Genomic DNA, 17,144 nt, shown 5'->3' on the forward strand with positions numbered 1-17,144 from the left:
GTCCTACATATAATATTTATTTATTTTTATTTAAATGTGTAAGGTTTTCTTAAAGGATAATGCAGTTTCGTGCAAGTACATGTAAATTACTTATGCGTATACACTAAAAACAGTCTAATCGCTGTGACCCAGTTGTCCGGTTACGATCTAGTCTAGAACTTGAGTCGACGTGTCACTGCCAACCGGCCACCTTCCTTTGCAAGAAATTGCTAATTTATATACGAACCTGTTACATATTTTATTAACTGGATCAGTTCACGTAGGTCGATTAAAGGCGTGTTTGTTTAAAATCACTTTAAAATACATGAAGTGATCCCGACGACTTCCCTTTATGTGTGGGATTAAGCACCTAGGTACTTACATAATATAATGTTATTCTCAAAGCAGTTGTCCCGATTCAAAAATATAATCGTTTGTTAATAGCGATAATATGAAGGCGATACTAAAATAGTCAGAGCTTGTTAAAGGCGTAGCCAAAATTATGCACAAATGGCGCAAAACCTGCCGTAACGAAACAGGAGCAGAGGCCACCATTCATTGACCTGGTTGTGCACAAAACCCTAGAATAAAATAAAATACAAAGCGAAATATTTTGATATCAGGCATATATAGATCTGATCTTTGTTCCCATACCATCTCATTTCATCAATGAGAAAAAGAAAAACCGGGCAAGTGCGAGTCGGACTCGCGCACGAAGGGTTCCGTACCATAATGCAAAAAAAAAAACAAAAAAAGAGCAAAAAAAAAAAACGGTCACCCATCCAAATACTGACCACTCCCGACGTTGCTTAACTTTGGTAAAAATCACGTTTGTTGTATGGGAGCCCCATTTAAATCTTTATTTTATTCTGTTTTTAGTATTTGTTGTTATAGCGGCAACAGAAATACATCATCTGTGAAAATTTAAACTGTCTAGCTATCACGGTTCGTGAGATACAGCCTGGTGACAGACAGACGGACGGACGGACGGACGGACGGACAGCGAAGTCTTAGTAATAGGGTCCCGTTTTACCCTTTGGGTACGGAACCTTAAAAATGGTAAAATATATTGACTATATCGGTCGATACCCACTTGTAATGGACGTGACCTAAATTAACTAAGTACCTACATTACAGATTACAGAACTAATTTTATTGAACCTCCGGAAAGATGTCAACCCTGACATAGCGGATTAATGATTTCCATAATATGTATTTCCTCGCACCTATGTACTTATAGACCCCGACTCGATTTCCTTCGTGATCTATATAAAAGGGGTTATGGTGTGTTAAGTTCATTTAGTAACTGCTTCAGCTGCTTTGGAACATCACTACTTCGCCAAGATGAAGACCCTGCTGGTATTAGCTGCGTTTGCTGCAGTGACTTATGCTAATGTAAGTTATCTCTGTCAATTTTGTTGGGATTAAATGGCTCTATGGCCCGTATCATTGGCTAGAGTAACATTAAGGGCCCCCCCACATCTAGCGTCTTTCGAGCGTCGGCGTCTACAACTCTAAGGCTGCTGCTCGACGCAACGTCGACGCAACTGCGCAGCGACTTCATTTTCCATAGCGCTGACCAGACGCCGACGCTCGAAAGACGCTAGATGTGGGGGGGCCCTAAGGCCATCACACATACCTATATATATTGTATTGTTTCACATATTCTTGCATAAAGCTTTAGGAATAACAACAGTTTTTATGAAACAAAAATACCGTATAAATCCGTTTACTTATAGCGAAAACCTGTTTTCCCATGTTAAAACTAGTTTTCCGAAACGCCTTGGTGAAAACTAGTTTTAACGGGAAATTTTCTGTCCAAACTAGTTTTCACCAAGATACTTCAAAAAATCACAGTTAAAACTAGTTTTTACCAAGAACTGTCGGAAAACGAGTTTTCACTAAAACGGGTTTTTACGGTAACAAATACAATCGCACAAACAAAATGTTACTAAGGTGTAATTAAAATATTTAGGTAAGTACCTATAGTCAGACCGTAAAAACTCTGCAGCGATTTTGATAGCCCACGCAGTGCAAGTGTCATTTTAAACGTCAAACTTCTATGAAATAATGACGTACAAATAACACTTATTACTGCGTGGGCTATCAAATCCGCTGCAGACTTTTATTGGTGCGACTATACTTAAAAAGAACCCTGTATTTATTTTGTCTGAATTACATTTTTTTATTTTGTCAGAACGTGCATCTATCACAATCACAAAAGGACAAGGTACAACAGTACACCGTAGAATGCATGAAACAATCCGGGGTCAAACCCGAAGTTTTGGCCGAAGCGAAGAAGCAGAATTTCAAGGATGACGAAGCGTTGAAGAAGTTCATGCTGTGCTTCTTCCAAAAGTCCGGGATTATGGACCGCGATGGAAGATTGAACGTCGACGTGGCTCTATCGAAGTTGCCCCAGGGCGCGGATAAGGCTGGAGTTAAGAAGGCTCTGGAAGAATGTAGGACAAAGAAAGGCAGAGACTCCGCTGATACTGCTTTTGAAGTTTTCAAGTGTTATCATCGCGCTACTCCCACTCATGTTGTGTTTTAACAAAAATAATGATCATGTTTACATCGTACGTTTATATAATTTAAAACCTACGTTTTAAATTATATAAGTCCTATGACTAATTAATTACCTACTAAGTCTTGTCTTCTAAGTAATATCTGATAAGGCATTTTGTTGTATTTAAGGGTCAAACAGATCACTGTGTTACGTTCTTTCCTGTGGACATACACAAAGTTAAGGGCTATAAAGGTTAATCTTCTTATTTAACCCTAACCCACGTAAAAAGGTCCTCCTTTTATTTACAGAACTATGATAAAATCATTACTTACATGCCCACAAGCTGTTAACTATTGCCCACAGGGGAGAAAAATGTACAGTTCGCGCGAACACGCTAGTTTTCTCTCCTGTGGGCAATAGTTAACAGCTTGTGGGCATGTAAGTAATGATTTTATCATAGTTCTGTAAATAAAAGGAGGACCTTTTTACGTGGGTTAGGGTTAAATAAGAAGATTAACCTTTATAGCCCTTAACTTTGTGTATGTCCACAGGAAAGAACGTAACACAGTGATCTGTTTGACCCTTAATTGTAATTTATCACAACCTAATGAGAATTGTTTTTGTTGTATGCATTATTTGTTACTACTTATCGATTGTTTGTAAATAAATAAATTGGATAAAAGTTTAGGTTTTTTATTAGGACGAAAGGGGACGAAGTCCTATGACTTCACTACGTCCTTATTTTCCGCTCTAAATATAAATATGTATTATTTTTTACGCAATTTGAAGTATTAAAGCACAGTTCGTTTTTTTTTTCGATTTTTCAAATTGTTATTACAGTTAGAAGATTTAAAAAAACTTGTAGATAGATTAGTACCTGTGTAACTTGTTTTTGATCCTAATCCATGAAAAAAAAATCTAAAAAAGTCAAACCATTAACCAATGCTTCTTGGTTAATATATAATAAAACGTGTAAAAATATTTTCCATAACATCAATACATGATAGTACAAATGGCGGACTTATTTGTATTAAGGCATTCTCTACCAGTCAACCAATGAGGGGACATATTAAGTAGGTTCTTTTAAGTAAATAAAATTGTAAATAAGACCGTACCTACATAGATAAATATTAAGTTATGGTTTTTTTCTTAGCGGAGTAGTGAGGTTTGCATACAAATAGCCATATAAACATACATTTTTATTTTATTTTTCCTCAGTAGGTATTGTATAACCTCTATTATCCGTTTGTCAAATTAAGGTTACATTTGGATGACGAAGTTGTTTTGAAGTTTGAACCATAAAAGTAGATTAGGCAGTTCGTTACCATATGGAAAAATAAGGAAAAATTCATTATGACATCAGTTTTCTACCTACTAGCTTTTTATATAACCTAACGAACAGCTTGACTAAAATTATCCTCAACATGTAGGCTATATAAAAAGGATTGGAATAGACTAGACCTCACTTAGGTTTCTAAGGTCGCTGCATCAACCAACCTTGCATTTCCATCTACGACCAGTGTATCTAAAATGCGTTACATAACCGCCTTGTGCCTAATATTTGCCTTGGAGTGTACTTGTGAAGTGGTAAGCATTTTTTCTTTCTTTTTGATTCGTAAAATAAGCTTTTCGTGTGTTAGTCCCCTTAGCTTCAAAATAATACTCATCCGGATGGATGAGTATTATTTTGAAGCTAAGGGGGCCCCCTTTCCTCTTATCTGAAAAAAAATCTAAACAATATATTTTCTAAGAAAAATAACCAGTTAAAAATATTTTTAAATGTACAACCTCTTAGAAAAATCTTTGAAACTTTTAAAGGTGTTTTGATCACACTTGTTCGTAAAAGGTGTTAGGCGTACGTAGGCTTTAATGTATTTTTTCATTACAATTTCTAGGCGATGCGGTCCATGAATCGTAAAATTAGGCGGAAGTATTATTTATTTCCCTTTTTTTCTCACAAGTGAAACTTATGAAAAACATTGTGTGTTAGCACACCGCCAGGCCGGGCGGTGCATGAATTACGATCTCGTGATAATTATGTCCTCGCCCTCGTCTTCGGCTTCGGGCTTCAATGAACATTAAAACACTCATTTGTGAATTCTTGTTTAACGCCCTTAATACACAATGTACTATTACAACTATTAGAAGTGTGTAGGTATGTATATAATATTAAAGTTTCACACATTTTAGTTAAAAACTGAAAACCGCATTGGATTCGGTCAAGCAGTTAGATTGCGGGAGTTTAGTTTTATTAACATAATGGTTTATCAAGTTTATAATCAGAAATCGATTCTTTTACTTGGCTTGACAAACTATAAGTAGACTAAGCACACTATATACTTACTTGAATATATATTTTTTAATTTTGATAAAATTTTATTCTTCGAAGGTAATACAACTAGAACCAGAGAAGACGGCAAAAGTAATTGAAAGTGCTATCAAATGTACTAGTAAGCATGGTCTCAATTTAGATGCACTGGAAAGATTAAGAAGTAAAGACAAAACGAAAGACGAAAAATTCTTGAGATTTTTATACTGCACCCTTGAAGACCTTAAAGTGGTGAAGAAAAATGGACACTACATTGAGGATGAAGCCCTGAAGATTGTACCGAAACAGCATCAAGCAGTTCTCAGGAAGGCTTTAGAGGAGTGCAACAAGAAAGCGGGAAAGGATCGCATTGATGTACTGTACAATGTTTCCAGGTGTTTGAGAGATGATAGCAATATACGCGTGACAATCTAAGTTTTACGTTTAAGTAAATCGTGCAATACTTTTAAGTTTGTTTAGTATTTTTATTTAAAATAGACGTAGGTAACTAAAAGTTAGGATAGTACGCTAGAATATAGCTTATTGAAGCAGATTGACCAATAATTTAATAATAAATACTTTATTTCTATAATTTCACTAATGTTACTTATTTGCTAGTCTATAACTAATCACATAAAAGGCACTATCACTGGTTACATGAGACATTCTACTTTTCTAATCGAAGACCCGTTTTTTTCCATTTGGTATGTCCTTTCGGATCATGGACTTTAGATATTAAGACAGTACGTTTTCACGAGATTACCACAAAATATCAACAACGAGTTTCCAAAACTTCATTTTCGGAGTCTGAATATGTATCACTGTGCACTGAAGACGACATCGATATGATATCATCACTAATAGAATTGCTTGATGTTACGCCAGTTAGAATTTCGGTGTCGTTTTCGTCTTCTATATCTTCGATCATCGACGATACTTCGAAGTTGCCATCGCTATTCACCGAATTCTGTTTTTCGCTATTTACTGACAGTTGCCTTCCGCTGTTACCGGACAGCTGTCTAGTGTTATAAACAGGTAAATCAGGATCGTAGTCGGACTCCGACGAGGTGATGTTGCGCGCACTGTAGTGTCGATTTCTGGAACTTACTGTACACAAGTCCCTTTTCACTAAGTCATAATTTTCGTCAAGCGGGACGAAAAACGTTTTGATGTAGCCAGCTCCCTTGACAAATGTTTCACCGCGATACATCGTTACAATTCCACACTCGTCCAGAATCATTGCTGTTTCTTCTGTCACCTGTTGAACAAAATAGTATTTGATTATTAGAATTTATTTATTTGTATACTTATAAAATATTTATTAATTTCCTTATAATTTATTTCTTACTTGGATTTTCCCAGTTAAACCCGTAGAATCCATCCGCGAAGCCATGTTGACTGCATGTCCCCAAATATCGTACAATGGTTTAATAGAACCAACTACGCCAGCTGCAACTTCTCCGTTAGAGATACCTATAAAATACATAAAGGATAGATAATTTGATCATAATAGTGGGTTCACAAGTACATTAGACTTACTTATATACCACTCTAGTTTAGCGCGGGGGATAGAAAATGCTTACCAATGCGCAGATTTAGTCCTTCGAAACACTGGAACGATCCACGGTTAAAATTCTGTAGTTGCATCATCATTGCAGCAGCAAACTCGACCATGGTGACAACTATCGCACGGTTGTAAGGAGTGTTTTGTCGACGGTCATGATAAGAGTCGGAATCTATTGATTCTCTCCTGTTAGGATCCAAACCGCAGGCGGCCATGTACGTCCAACCAGCCATTTTAATCTTTTCCACTTTGTACACTGATGTGCCCGTCAGTAGGAGTCTATCGAAATCTGATATCACTTCATCCAATATACTTAGCATTAGTTTATCGTCCGAGTTTTCTTCAATGCCCAGTTTGTAGTCTGTCAGAGACGCAAACATTACCGCCACGTTGTCATATTTTTCGTAGTAAAGTTCGTCTATAGATCTATTTAAATCCAAGTATACTTGAACTGAAAGAAAAAAAAAATACATTAAAATTAATGAATTTTTATCTCGACTATAGGTGGGTACCGTATTGTAGAATTTAAAATGTTAACATATTTAACAACTGTCAAATACAAACCCACGTGTGCCGGCAGTATGTTTTCTAGAAGCATATTGTTAACCTTTAACATAGTTTCAGCTTCGTGTTGTTCCTCTGTAAGCTGCAACTGCCACAAGTGATCCAGTCTATTCCTATACTCAGTGGTTCTATCTATGAAATACAACGTGATGGTAATAAAAACGACGGATAGTGTGTGAGATACCCGGGGATCCAATCCCACATTAAATGTAGCATCTTCTGCGAAAAATGAGGTTTTCATTTCCCACACTACCCATAGGTAAAATGTGGTCATTCCACCAGCCACGATCCATTTAAAAATGAAGAATACTCTGCTAAACAAAAAGTTTAGTAGCAAAGCTAAGCCCCAACATTGTGTCACGTGCTGAAAGACAAACATTACAATTAGAACATTTTATTGCAATACGCAACTTAGAAGAATTACCGAAAAGTATAACAAATATTACCCACGAAGAATAACAGTTTGACAAAACGGTGACTGCTTGAACATCAGGGTCATCGGTTTTAACTTCTATGCATTCGATCACACTGACCATAGAAGTTGCAGCTAAGGAGAAACTAATAAGCAAGTATATGGCTGTCCTTAGTTTCGCTGATCTGGTAATACTCTCCGATATATCGTATATCCTCCTTAGGAAGCGATTCCGAGGTTGTTCCAGTCCTTTATATTTGTTCCAGAAAAATTGAAACCAAGTTAGCGGCTGCATGATTATAAGGCCCACTATGAGAAAAAGGACGGCGACAAATGTGTACCAGAGAAAACAGCAATACCTGAAACACAATTATATTGATACATACTAGTCGATTTCAGTACGTAACCATCTTAATCGTCACTACATCAGTTGATATACGTACCAGTCGGTAGTCAATGCATTTACGAATGCTATCAGTAAAGATATGACGAGACAGCATGTGATGTAATACTTGAAAAGTGGGTCCGGTAGTAATAAAAATGTCTTTTCAAGTTTGTAGTTTTCGAACATCAACGTAAATCTGTTCAGCGTCGATTCTTTTTTGAAATGCTCCCTAAAACGTAAAGTTAATGTTTGTATGTTTGCAAATAAATTTCACATACAAGGTATATGTGTGTTCTATTTTACTTACTTGCCACTGGTCATATCTTCGATTTCTTTTGCCATTTGAGCGTCAGCTGCTTTTAACATCTGTTGATATTCCACCAAATTTTCGTCCATAAAAGTTGTGGTTCTCCGATAATTTGATTGGTTTTTATTTTCCGACCGCTACTGGAAATACAGTGTCGAGTTATTTTATTTCGCAAATTTTATTTTGTAACAACAAAATTCTAATTCTTCATTTTTTCAATACTGTTTAGTATGTGACCTATATTCGTTCGATACCCTTAACGCCATCTAGCGAGCTCAATCGATAACAACATGGTCCGGGTTGCTAGATTAAAAAATAATTTCGGTGCCTTCCTACATTTTGTTTATTTTTTTAATCGAAAGGGGTTTGTAAATTAAAATTGTCTTCAAATATTGTTTTTTCTTTCTATTTAATATTAGTCCAAATAAGTAAAGAAGATAGGTAATGTTTTCTTTTCAAAATCACCTAGGATTGCACGAATCCAGTTCGGGCTGTGGCAACTCTGCCATTTGGTCTGTCATTATTCTTCCTGTCAAAATGAAGATCGTGGACCGTTTTCTTTTGCGGTGTTTCGCCGTATGAAAGCCGTTTAATGGCTATAATACATCCCATCGGGAGACATCTCCTTTTTAAGTGAGTATTTTGGTGATTTTTGCGACGGGTTTTGTGCATAAGATTCCATTTAATAGCGTGGTGAATTTTATTTCACAGTCCCGGATTTTTATCCTATATGGAAGTCCTGTGAGACGATGGTGTGTTGGTGGAGGCCTCATCGAGTCGACATGCTGGTCAATCCCGGCCACGTATGCCGCTTCTCCTCGATGGGTAAGTTAATTACTTGTTTTTGAATTCGTAATCCTTACGCCCATGCGGGGGTCCGCTCTTTAAATCATGAACCGATTTTTCTCCTTTGTTTAGGTTCCAGCTTGTCTAAAGTCTGTGAACCCTGTCTTACTACCTGTAACTCGTTACAGGGCCTACCACTTAGTCTACAGTTTGGCTGTAAGGCAGCCCCCAGCCAGCTTGGTGTACCGGCGGTCGGGGCCTGTTCGCTATTACTACAACTACCATGGATGCAGAGGCACTGCGACATGAGTCTCCATTAGTGTGTCGGCAGTGGTACCTTCCTTCTAATGTCACTACTTAAAAGGTCAGAGACAACCAATTTATTATATTCTCCAAGGCGCCCAACTTACTTTAAATAATTTTCCTTATTTTTTATACCACGTACCCAGAGTGCCCAACCATAAGAAATGTAGCCGCCAAACCCACATTTGCTCTCATATTTTTAATTAAGTCAGTAGTAAGCTAGCCGAGGCTATTTAATATATTATAATGTCATAAGTTAACATTTGACACTTCTAAACTTAGATATTTGTCGTTTAGTCAAATAAATGTATTATAAGTAATGTACTAGTTTCCTTTATTCCATTTTAATTAGCCCCCTAAAATAATAATGGTAACAGTGGCGCCCAACGTGGGGCCCTTCTTTTGGCGAGCACCCTTTAGTCACATATAAGTTAGCTAAAGGAACTTATGGTTGGACATCCTGTTTGCTTTATTGTACCTACCTTTGTTTACTGCAATATTCAAAATAATTAACACTATTTAATTGTGGTTAGGACAGCCACATGTTGTCAAATTTCTACTTATATACTTATGTTGTACTGTAAAGGAGTTGTAGTCTAATTACTTATTCATTTGCTGGTATTTAAAAACTCCAGATGTTATTAATTTAAAGCAATTTTAGACAATTGTCGTAAACTTGACAATTTATTTTATAAATGTATTTCCTTAGTATCTCTTAATGTTAAAAGTTTTACTTCATAAAAGACGTTGTAGTTTACCGGATAGCAGACACACTATGTTTTGACTATTGTATTTTGTTTTTGTGATTTATATCATGTTTTAGAGTCACTCACAGAAGGTTAAACCCTTACCGGGTAGTGAGGTGCTTAAGTGCTTAAACTTTAATTTATTTTTCACTTTAAATTTTTTTTTGGTGACTTGTTTTCAAGCAAAAGTTTATGATTTACTGGAGGGTTAGTAGTAAAGTGTTAAAAATTTAATACCTAATTTCCATTGTTTTTTTTATATACTTGATGTGAAGGATTAGTTACTGGTAATTGTACTACTATGGTAATCTTGTTTGGAAGGATGGACCGTCTTATTATTTTTTATTACATAATGTAAAGGGAGCAAATTTGGAGGTTATAGTGAAGTACAGTCAGCAGGAGTTTACATTTATTAAGTTTATTACGGGATGTTTGGAGTTGAAGTTTAAAATAAATAAAATTAATATTAAATAGTTTCTTGACGTGGTTGGGTACAGTCAGTCACAATTATTGTTGTTGACTTACGTTTTTTTTTTAAATAACTTACCGATATTCAAATAGCGGTTTACCTTTAAGGTCGAATCTTATTGTAGTGGTTTTTGAAAGTGGTTTCGTACGGGAGTTATGTTTATTACCTACTTTTCCTTATCTATTGTCTCGACTTCAATCGAGTTTTTTCCTTATTGTTGTTATTTTAGGTGAAGTAAATATTTACTTATTAGTTAACTATCGGTGATTGCGCGTTTTTTTTTTGTTGATGTTCGGTAGGAGTTTTTTTTTATGGTTGCGTGCAGGAGTTTTGTTTACGTATTACTTTCTTTCGATCGTGTCTGAGCAAACGTAACTCAGTCACGTGGTTTGTTTGTTGTTGGTGGGCGAAGAGGACGATTTAAAGACTCTTCGCGTGTTTTACCGGGGTGCTGGCGCTTTAAACCAGCATTCCAATCGGCACTGGCTGGTCGGGTTCTGGCGGACTTTAAACCGTCAGGCTCTTAATAGCAGTGCCGTCTTCTTTTGTTAGCGCTTTGCGGTATGACTTAAACCATATGCGTGAACGTTAATGTTGATGTTAGGGGGTTGTTATGCGGTACACGCCTTAAAGCGTCGTCCGCAAACATCGGATTTTTGTGTGTCAGACTGACAGACTTGCATTGCTTGAAATGGAGCCTGTACAGTCGACTTCCTTGTGTGTCTCGTGTTGTTTCGAACGTTACCGTCTGCCTGTCGTTCAGACACAGCTGGTCAACGTATCGTTGTGTTGTGTTTTTGTCTCGTTTCCGCGTTCAGACCTGTGTCGACTTAAGGCACGGCCTGATAAATGCGCGTTACTTGAATGGTGTAAAGTAGCAGTCACCGATCTTAGTTAGTTAAATTTTACCTGGCTATAGGCCGTCTTTCCACAGTGAGTGTTGGCAGTGCAGGGCGAAATCCCTGATTTCGCACTGCAGGGCCAGTGTTCCTGTGAGGAGTGTCGACTGCTAGCTCAGTGGCTCTTTAGCCGAGCTATCGGACACTGCCCTTGACTCACTTGGGTAATTGACTGTACTCAGTCATTACCACAGATTATTGAATAATCTGTTACCTTACGCACATTCCGCCATATAACTTGGACGTGCAGCCCGCGACCCAGGTCGCTCGCTGCGCCGCCAAGATATACAGCGATGCAGTGCGTAGGTAGGGAGCTTTGCAGCTTCGCTTATTAGCGTTAGTTTCGTTAGGTTAATATACGCTTAGGGTATCATAGTGTATATTACAGTACAGTAATATTATAGTTTGTATGTGGTAATTTGTGCACAGCTCGGCTGTGCTTATTTTTTTATTATGGTTTAGTGCGTGGGTTCGAATTGGGTGGTCGTTGCTTTCCTTCATGCCTTTGGCGTCGATTTTTTTTTATGGGACTTCGTCTAGAAAATAAGAGGGTGGTTTTGCGAGCTGGGGGCCAGCTCAAAATTTTGCCGTAGTCAAAATTTTCTTCGGGTAGGGGAGCACTGTAACAACAAAATTCTAATTCTTCATTTTTTCAATACTGTTTAGTATGTGACCTATATTCGTTCGATACCCTTAACGCCATCTAGCGAGCTCAATCGATAACAACATGGTCCGGGTTGCTAGATTAAAAAATAATTTCGGTGCCTTCCTACATTTTGTTTATTTTTTTAATCGAAAGGGGTTTGTAAATTAAAATTGTCTTCAAATATTGTTTTTTCTTTCTATTTAATATTAGTCCAAATAAGTAAAGAAGATAGGTAATGTTTTCTTTTCAAAATCACCTAGGATTGCACGAATCCAGTTCGGGCTGTGGCAACTCTGCCATTTGGTCTGTCATTATTCTTCCTGTCAAAATGAAGATCGTGGACCGTTTTCTTTTGCGGTGTTTCGCCGTATGAAAGCCGTTTAATGGCTATAATACATCCCATCGGGAGACATCTCCTTTTTAAGTGAGTATTTTGGTGATTTTTGCGACGGGTTTTGTGCATAAAATTCCATTTAATAGCGTGGTGAATTTTATTTCACAGTCCCGGATTTTTATCCTATATGGAAGTCCTGTGAGACGATGGTGTGTTGGTGGAGGCCTCATCGAGTCGACATGCTGGTCAATCCCGGCCACGTATGCCGCTTCTCCTCGATGGGTAAGTTAATTACTTGTTTTTGAATTCGTAATCCTTACGCCCATGCGGGGGTCCGCTCTTTAAATCATGAACCGATTTTTCTCCTTTGTTTAGGTTCCAGCTTGTCTAAAGTCTGTGAACCCTGTCTTACTACCTGTAACTCGTTACAGGGCCTACCACTTAGTCTACAGTTTGGCTGTAAGGCAGCCCCCAGCCAGCTTGGTGTACCGGCGGTCGGGGCCTGTTCGCTATTACTACAACTACCATGGATGCAGAGGCACTGCGACATGAGTCTCCATTAGTGTGTCGGCAGTGGTACCTTCCTTCTAATGTCACTACTTAAAAGGTCAGAGACAACCAATTTATTATATTCTCCAAGGCGCCCAACTTACTTTAAATAATTTTCCTTATTTTTTATACCACGTACCCAGAGTGCCCAACCATAAGAAATGTAGCCGCCAAACCCACATTTGCTCTCATATTTTTAATTAAGTCAGTAGTAAGCTAGCCGAGGCTATTTAATATATTATAATGTCATAAGTTAACATTTGACACTTCTAAACTTAGATATTTGTCGTTTAGTCAAATAAATGTATTATAAGTAATGTACTAGTTTCCTTTATTCCATTTTAATTAGCCCCCTAAAATAATAATGGTAACAATTTTAAACAACAATTTAAAAAGCAGAAACAAATGAAGATGTATTTTAGTTTAGTTTCAACAGCCGAGTAAGTAGGTACGCAATAAAAACTTTAGGTTATTTATTAATAGATATTGACTTACTCTCTTTTTTATCATTTTGCTGAATCCAACTGATGCTCTCCGATACGGCTTGTATTCTGTAATAGTCTGCAAATAAATTAATTTCAAAAATACATCAAGGCAGTTGTACCTACTATGTAAACATCAAAATAATTGTTTAGAATGAAAGTAAAATTATCATTCATTATTGTACATGACAAATTACTATAAAAAACTTGTAAGTATATAACTGAGATTTAATTGACGAGTATGAAGAACTTACTCTGTCTGGCCTTGAGAGTAAAAATGTTTCTAATTTATTTTCTATAATAAACGGATGATTTTGAGATTCAAAGTTAGGTTCGATTATGTATTCTCTAGCGTAGTCTATCAATAATTCCAGGGTTTGTTTGGTCACGTGAACTTTTCTGAAATAAAAACCTTCCGTTAAAACGATATAAAGTATACTTGCCTAGTACATTTAGTTATTACTAGTGACCGCCTCCGCTCCGTGACATTTTTGATTCATTATTTAAGTAAGTAATTTAATTTAGACACATATATTATATATGCTGCTGTGATAATCCGTTTTAAGAGTAAACTAAGGACGTTTTCATTAACAACGGAATTTAAGGTAATACGTATTTGAGATTTGGAAGTCGGTTAAAAAGGGAGGCATGACTGGTGTGTTCTACTAGCCACAAGTAGTTATTTCCTTACCCTGCTTTTCCTGTAGATTCCATCTTATTAGCTATAGTAGCGTCTTTGGACCATATATCGAATTGCCACTTTCTCATGCCTATTAATCCACTTAGAATCCGTCCTGAGTGAACCCCGATTCTCATGTCAATGTTCAATGACCGCTTCTCTCTGAAATTAGTTATACCAATAAATGTATTTGATGCAACCACTGATGACATATATATATATAGGATTTGCAACAAATTATTTAAAAATAACAAGTCATTTGATATAAAAATATTAATGATAATGAACTTGAATCTTTGTAGAGATATAATTTCCAATAAGATAAGATAAGCTTACCTACTTTTGTTATTTTATTAGAAATATTAGTTGAATAACATAATGAGAAAAAAAAATACACAGTAGGTAGGTAATAAAACTAATAAATTTCAAAATGATAGCCTTCGATCGATAATTGTTATAAATAATAAAGGTATTCAAAAACTATGTAAATCAAACAAAATTGTGTCTCCGATTAGTACCTACTACATTCTCACATTAAAATATGCACCTACATAAGTTACACTTCAAAATCTATTAGTAGTAAATATGTAGTAAAGAATCCCCTGTCAAAATAAAATCTATAGGTTATATATGTAAGAACTAAGTTATTTAGTTCTAATTACTTACCTAACGTCCTTAATGATGTGAATCATATCGAGGCCTAAATCTACGCAGTTCTTGGCGTGTTGGGTAGTCGGCTTCGGGATGCCACTAACGCAGTAGTAGCAGTCGCCTAAGAACTTTATGCGAAGAACATCAAACTCCTGAATTGTAATAAATAAGATTGTAAATCATGCAAATCATGATTGAACGTCAATCATGCAATAACATTTTCATCTTGAAATGGAATGGAGCAAAATATACCTAAATAACAACATTGTATACAAAAGTCGTTTGATATTTAGGTGCACCTTATGCAGTCTATATTAAAGATGTAATGCATAATTGTTTTCCATCGTACTTTCTCGGAAACTGTCGTATTCGTCATGCTACTTCAGGCCACCTCAGAACTTTTTATACCAGGACTGACAGAAATAGCAAGACACGTTCGTACACCCTGAAAATACGATGGAAAATAATTATGCACTACAATTGAACGGTGTAGGCACTTAAAGTATTATTGAAATCCAACGTTGAATTGGCAATTTCAAAAAACAATATTTTACCTCAGATGCTTCATCGAATCTGCCAAATAACTCATTCAGCAGTTCCACCATCCGCATTGGTGATAGCGTGGTCGATATCATGGTGTAATTTACGACATCCGCATAAAGAATGCTCACGTTATCATGCTCTTCCACGTACAATTGGCTGAAATTTTAAAACAATTAATGGTGAAACTCTGCTCGGTGCGGGACAGGGGCTAAAGGTGACCATGTACTTTTCTACGTGCTGAGTGGTGTCTATAAAATGCTTAAAAATACCTTAAGGCAACATTTTCCAAACTATGGGTCGCGACCTACTGGTGGGCCGAATATTGAGTGGGCCCTGGAACTACCTACCCTAGTGGGCATTTGAGCGTTATGGCGTTATTATGCCCCCTTTTTAAAAAAGACAGCCAAGAGGTGGGTCGGAGCCCAGTCAACTTTGGGAACTACTGCCTTGGATTTCTTTTGTCCGTATAAATTTTTAAATAAGAATGCAAAATAAGGGGCCCATTGATTAACAGTCCGCCGGACGGTATCGGCCTGTCAGTTGTTCGGAACTGTCAAAATTTTGTTCTAACTGACAGGCCGATACCGTCCGGCGGACTGTTAATCAGTGGGCCCCTTTAGATTTGTTTTGTGCCATTAGAGGCGTTTACTTGATAATTTCATTGAAATATTAAAAGGTTTTCAGAAGCGCGATAACATATGCATAATATGTTGATGGCACTTGTTCTTCAGTCATCACGTTATAGGACATGCAGTAGTGAGTCACTTTAAGATAATCTAGGGATTTGACTTATCGGTGACCAATCAATTATTAATTCAATCATTAAAATCATCAAATTGTTTGAAACTAAAATAAATTGAAGGGGATTACACATATGTTTGGTTTACGATTTAATTGATCGTATAACTGTAAAAAGATAAAATTAATCATAACATTCATAACTATTTTTAACGTAGATCCACTGAATCAATTTAAATTAGGGATAGGTAATCTAACATTGGACTTATCGGCAATGGATTTGCAGTTTTTGCGAATGATTTAGTTATCTTTCACCTCGGATTATAGGAAGGACGTATTTAGAACTTGACTGAGCCATTTCCAGTATTGACTGATTAGTTTCTTGTAGGTTAAATATTGGTATGATTTGTTTTACTGATGAATCTGTATTTTTTTAATAATATATATTTTTATATAATATTAAGTTAATAGTCGTTAGCTAGTTGTCTGACGGTGGCTGGACTGCTGCCTCATGCTACATTTTTAGGGTTCCGTACCAAAAGGGTAAAAACGGGACCCTATTACTAAGACCCCGCTGTCTGTCTGTCCGTCCGTCCGTCTGTCTGTCACCAGGGTGTAACTCATGAACCGTGACAGTTGAAATTGTCACAGTTTATTATTTCTGTTGCCGCTATAACAACAAATACTAAAAACAAAATAAAATAAATATTTAAGTGGGGCTCCCATACAACAAACGTATTCCTGCGCGAGTCCGACTCTCACTTGGCCGGTTTTTTTAGTTTTACTTCGTTTGCATTTCTTTGAGTGTCCTTTGTTTCATTTAAAGTTTGTTTGTGATTGTGATGGTTAAATTTAATGTTTTTATTTTTTCATGTTTAGCTGATGTTACCTACTACATTACTAAATGTACGTCATAAAAATTCTTACTTGAATGATCTCATAGTGTAGCTTAGAGTATGAGACTCTATACCAAGAAACATGGCGCGAATATCTTGACGAACTCTCGATACTATGTGCTCCGGAATGATGCTTAACATGAGGCGCTCCTGAAAATATTTGAAAGCAAATTGTTATTAAAGTACCTATTGGAAACTAACGCATAACGTTACAAAATCTATCCCTTATTGTCGCAATCATCTAACTACTGTGACAAACTTATCTGCAATTTAGTTACTTCAATAAGTAGTTATTCAAAAACATTGCAAAATAGATATTTAAGTTAAATGTAAGTCCATAGTGCTTCCACTAGCTTTCATAGGTAGTTGGTACCTACCTAGGTATATTTATACAT

At 36.6% G+C, this 17,144-nt stretch overlaps 3 protein-coding genes across 7 annotated transcripts in view; 2 read left to right on the forward strand and 1 right to left on the reverse strand.

The window, feature by feature from the left end:
• The first annotated feature begins 1,269 nt into the window (after positions 1 to 1,269).
• LOC134679958 (general odorant-binding protein 56a-like) lies at positions 1,270 to 2,589 on the forward strand. Its single transcript, XM_063538911.1, has 2 exons — positions 1,270 to 1,374; positions 2,177 to 2,589. The coding sequence occupies exons 1-2, from the start codon at positions 1,324 to 1,326 to the stop codon at positions 2,531 to 2,533; spliced, it is 408 nt and encodes a 135-aa protein (XP_063394981.1). The 5' UTR covers positions 1,270 to 1,323; the 3' UTR covers positions 2,534 to 2,589.
• Positions 2,590 to 3,934: 1,345 nt separating this feature from the next.
• Positions 3,935 to 17,144, forward strand: part of LOC134679993 (uncharacterized) — a 191,190-nt gene continuing 177,980 nt past the window's right edge. Inside the window, exons 1-2 of one of the 2 annotated variants that reach the window (XM_063538962.1) lie at positions 3,935 to 4,075; positions 4,878 to 5,238. In XM_063538962.1, the coding sequence (XP_063395032.1) occupies positions 4,019 to 4,075; positions 4,878 to 5,231 (411 nt within the window). In that variant the 5' untranslated portion in view covers positions 3,935 to 4,018 and the 3' untranslated portion in view covers positions 5,232 to 5,238. Of the gene's footprint in view, positions 4,076 to 4,877; positions 5,389 to 17,144 lie in introns of those variants that run through there. The other variant, XM_063538961.1, reaches the window with a different exon arrangement.
• Positions 5,404 to 17,144, reverse strand: part of LOC134679973 (adenylyl cyclase X E-like) — a 29,361-nt gene continuing 17,620 nt past the window's right edge. For 3 of the 4 annotated variants that reach the window (XM_063538932.1, XM_063538929.1, XM_063538930.1), the window contains exons 6-18: positions 16,781 to 16,899; positions 15,127 to 15,271; positions 14,588 to 14,724; positions 13,934 to 14,083; positions 13,497 to 13,641; positions 13,256 to 13,321; positions 8,029 to 8,165; positions 7,780 to 7,950; positions 7,371 to 7,695; positions 6,925 to 7,288; positions 6,380 to 6,811; positions 6,145 to 6,269; positions 5,404 to 6,054 (exon numbers count right to left, since the gene is read on the reverse strand). In XM_063538932.1, the coding sequence (XP_063395002.1) occupies positions 5,569 to 6,054; positions 6,145 to 6,269; positions 6,380 to 6,811; positions 6,925 to 7,288; positions 7,371 to 7,695; positions 7,780 to 7,950; positions 8,029 to 8,165; positions 13,256 to 13,321; positions 13,497 to 13,641; positions 13,934 to 14,083; positions 14,588 to 14,724; positions 15,127 to 15,271; positions 16,781 to 16,899 (2,802 nt within the window). In that variant the 3' untranslated portion in view covers positions 5,404 to 5,568. The remainder of the gene's footprint in view (positions 6,055 to 6,144; positions 6,270 to 6,379; positions 6,812 to 6,924; positions 7,289 to 7,370; positions 7,696 to 7,779; positions 7,951 to 8,028; positions 8,166 to 13,255; positions 13,322 to 13,496; positions 13,642 to 13,933; positions 14,084 to 14,587; positions 14,725 to 15,126; positions 15,272 to 16,780; positions 16,900 to 17,144) is intronic. The other variant, XM_063538933.1, reaches the window with a different exon arrangement.

This window comes from Cydia fagiglandana, chromosome 3 (genome assembly GCF_963556715.1).
Source record: "Cydia fagiglandana chromosome 3, ilCydFagi1.1, whole genome shotgun sequence".
Taxonomy (NCBI): domain Eukaryota; kingdom Metazoa; phylum Arthropoda; class Insecta; order Lepidoptera; family Tortricidae; genus Cydia; species Cydia fagiglandana.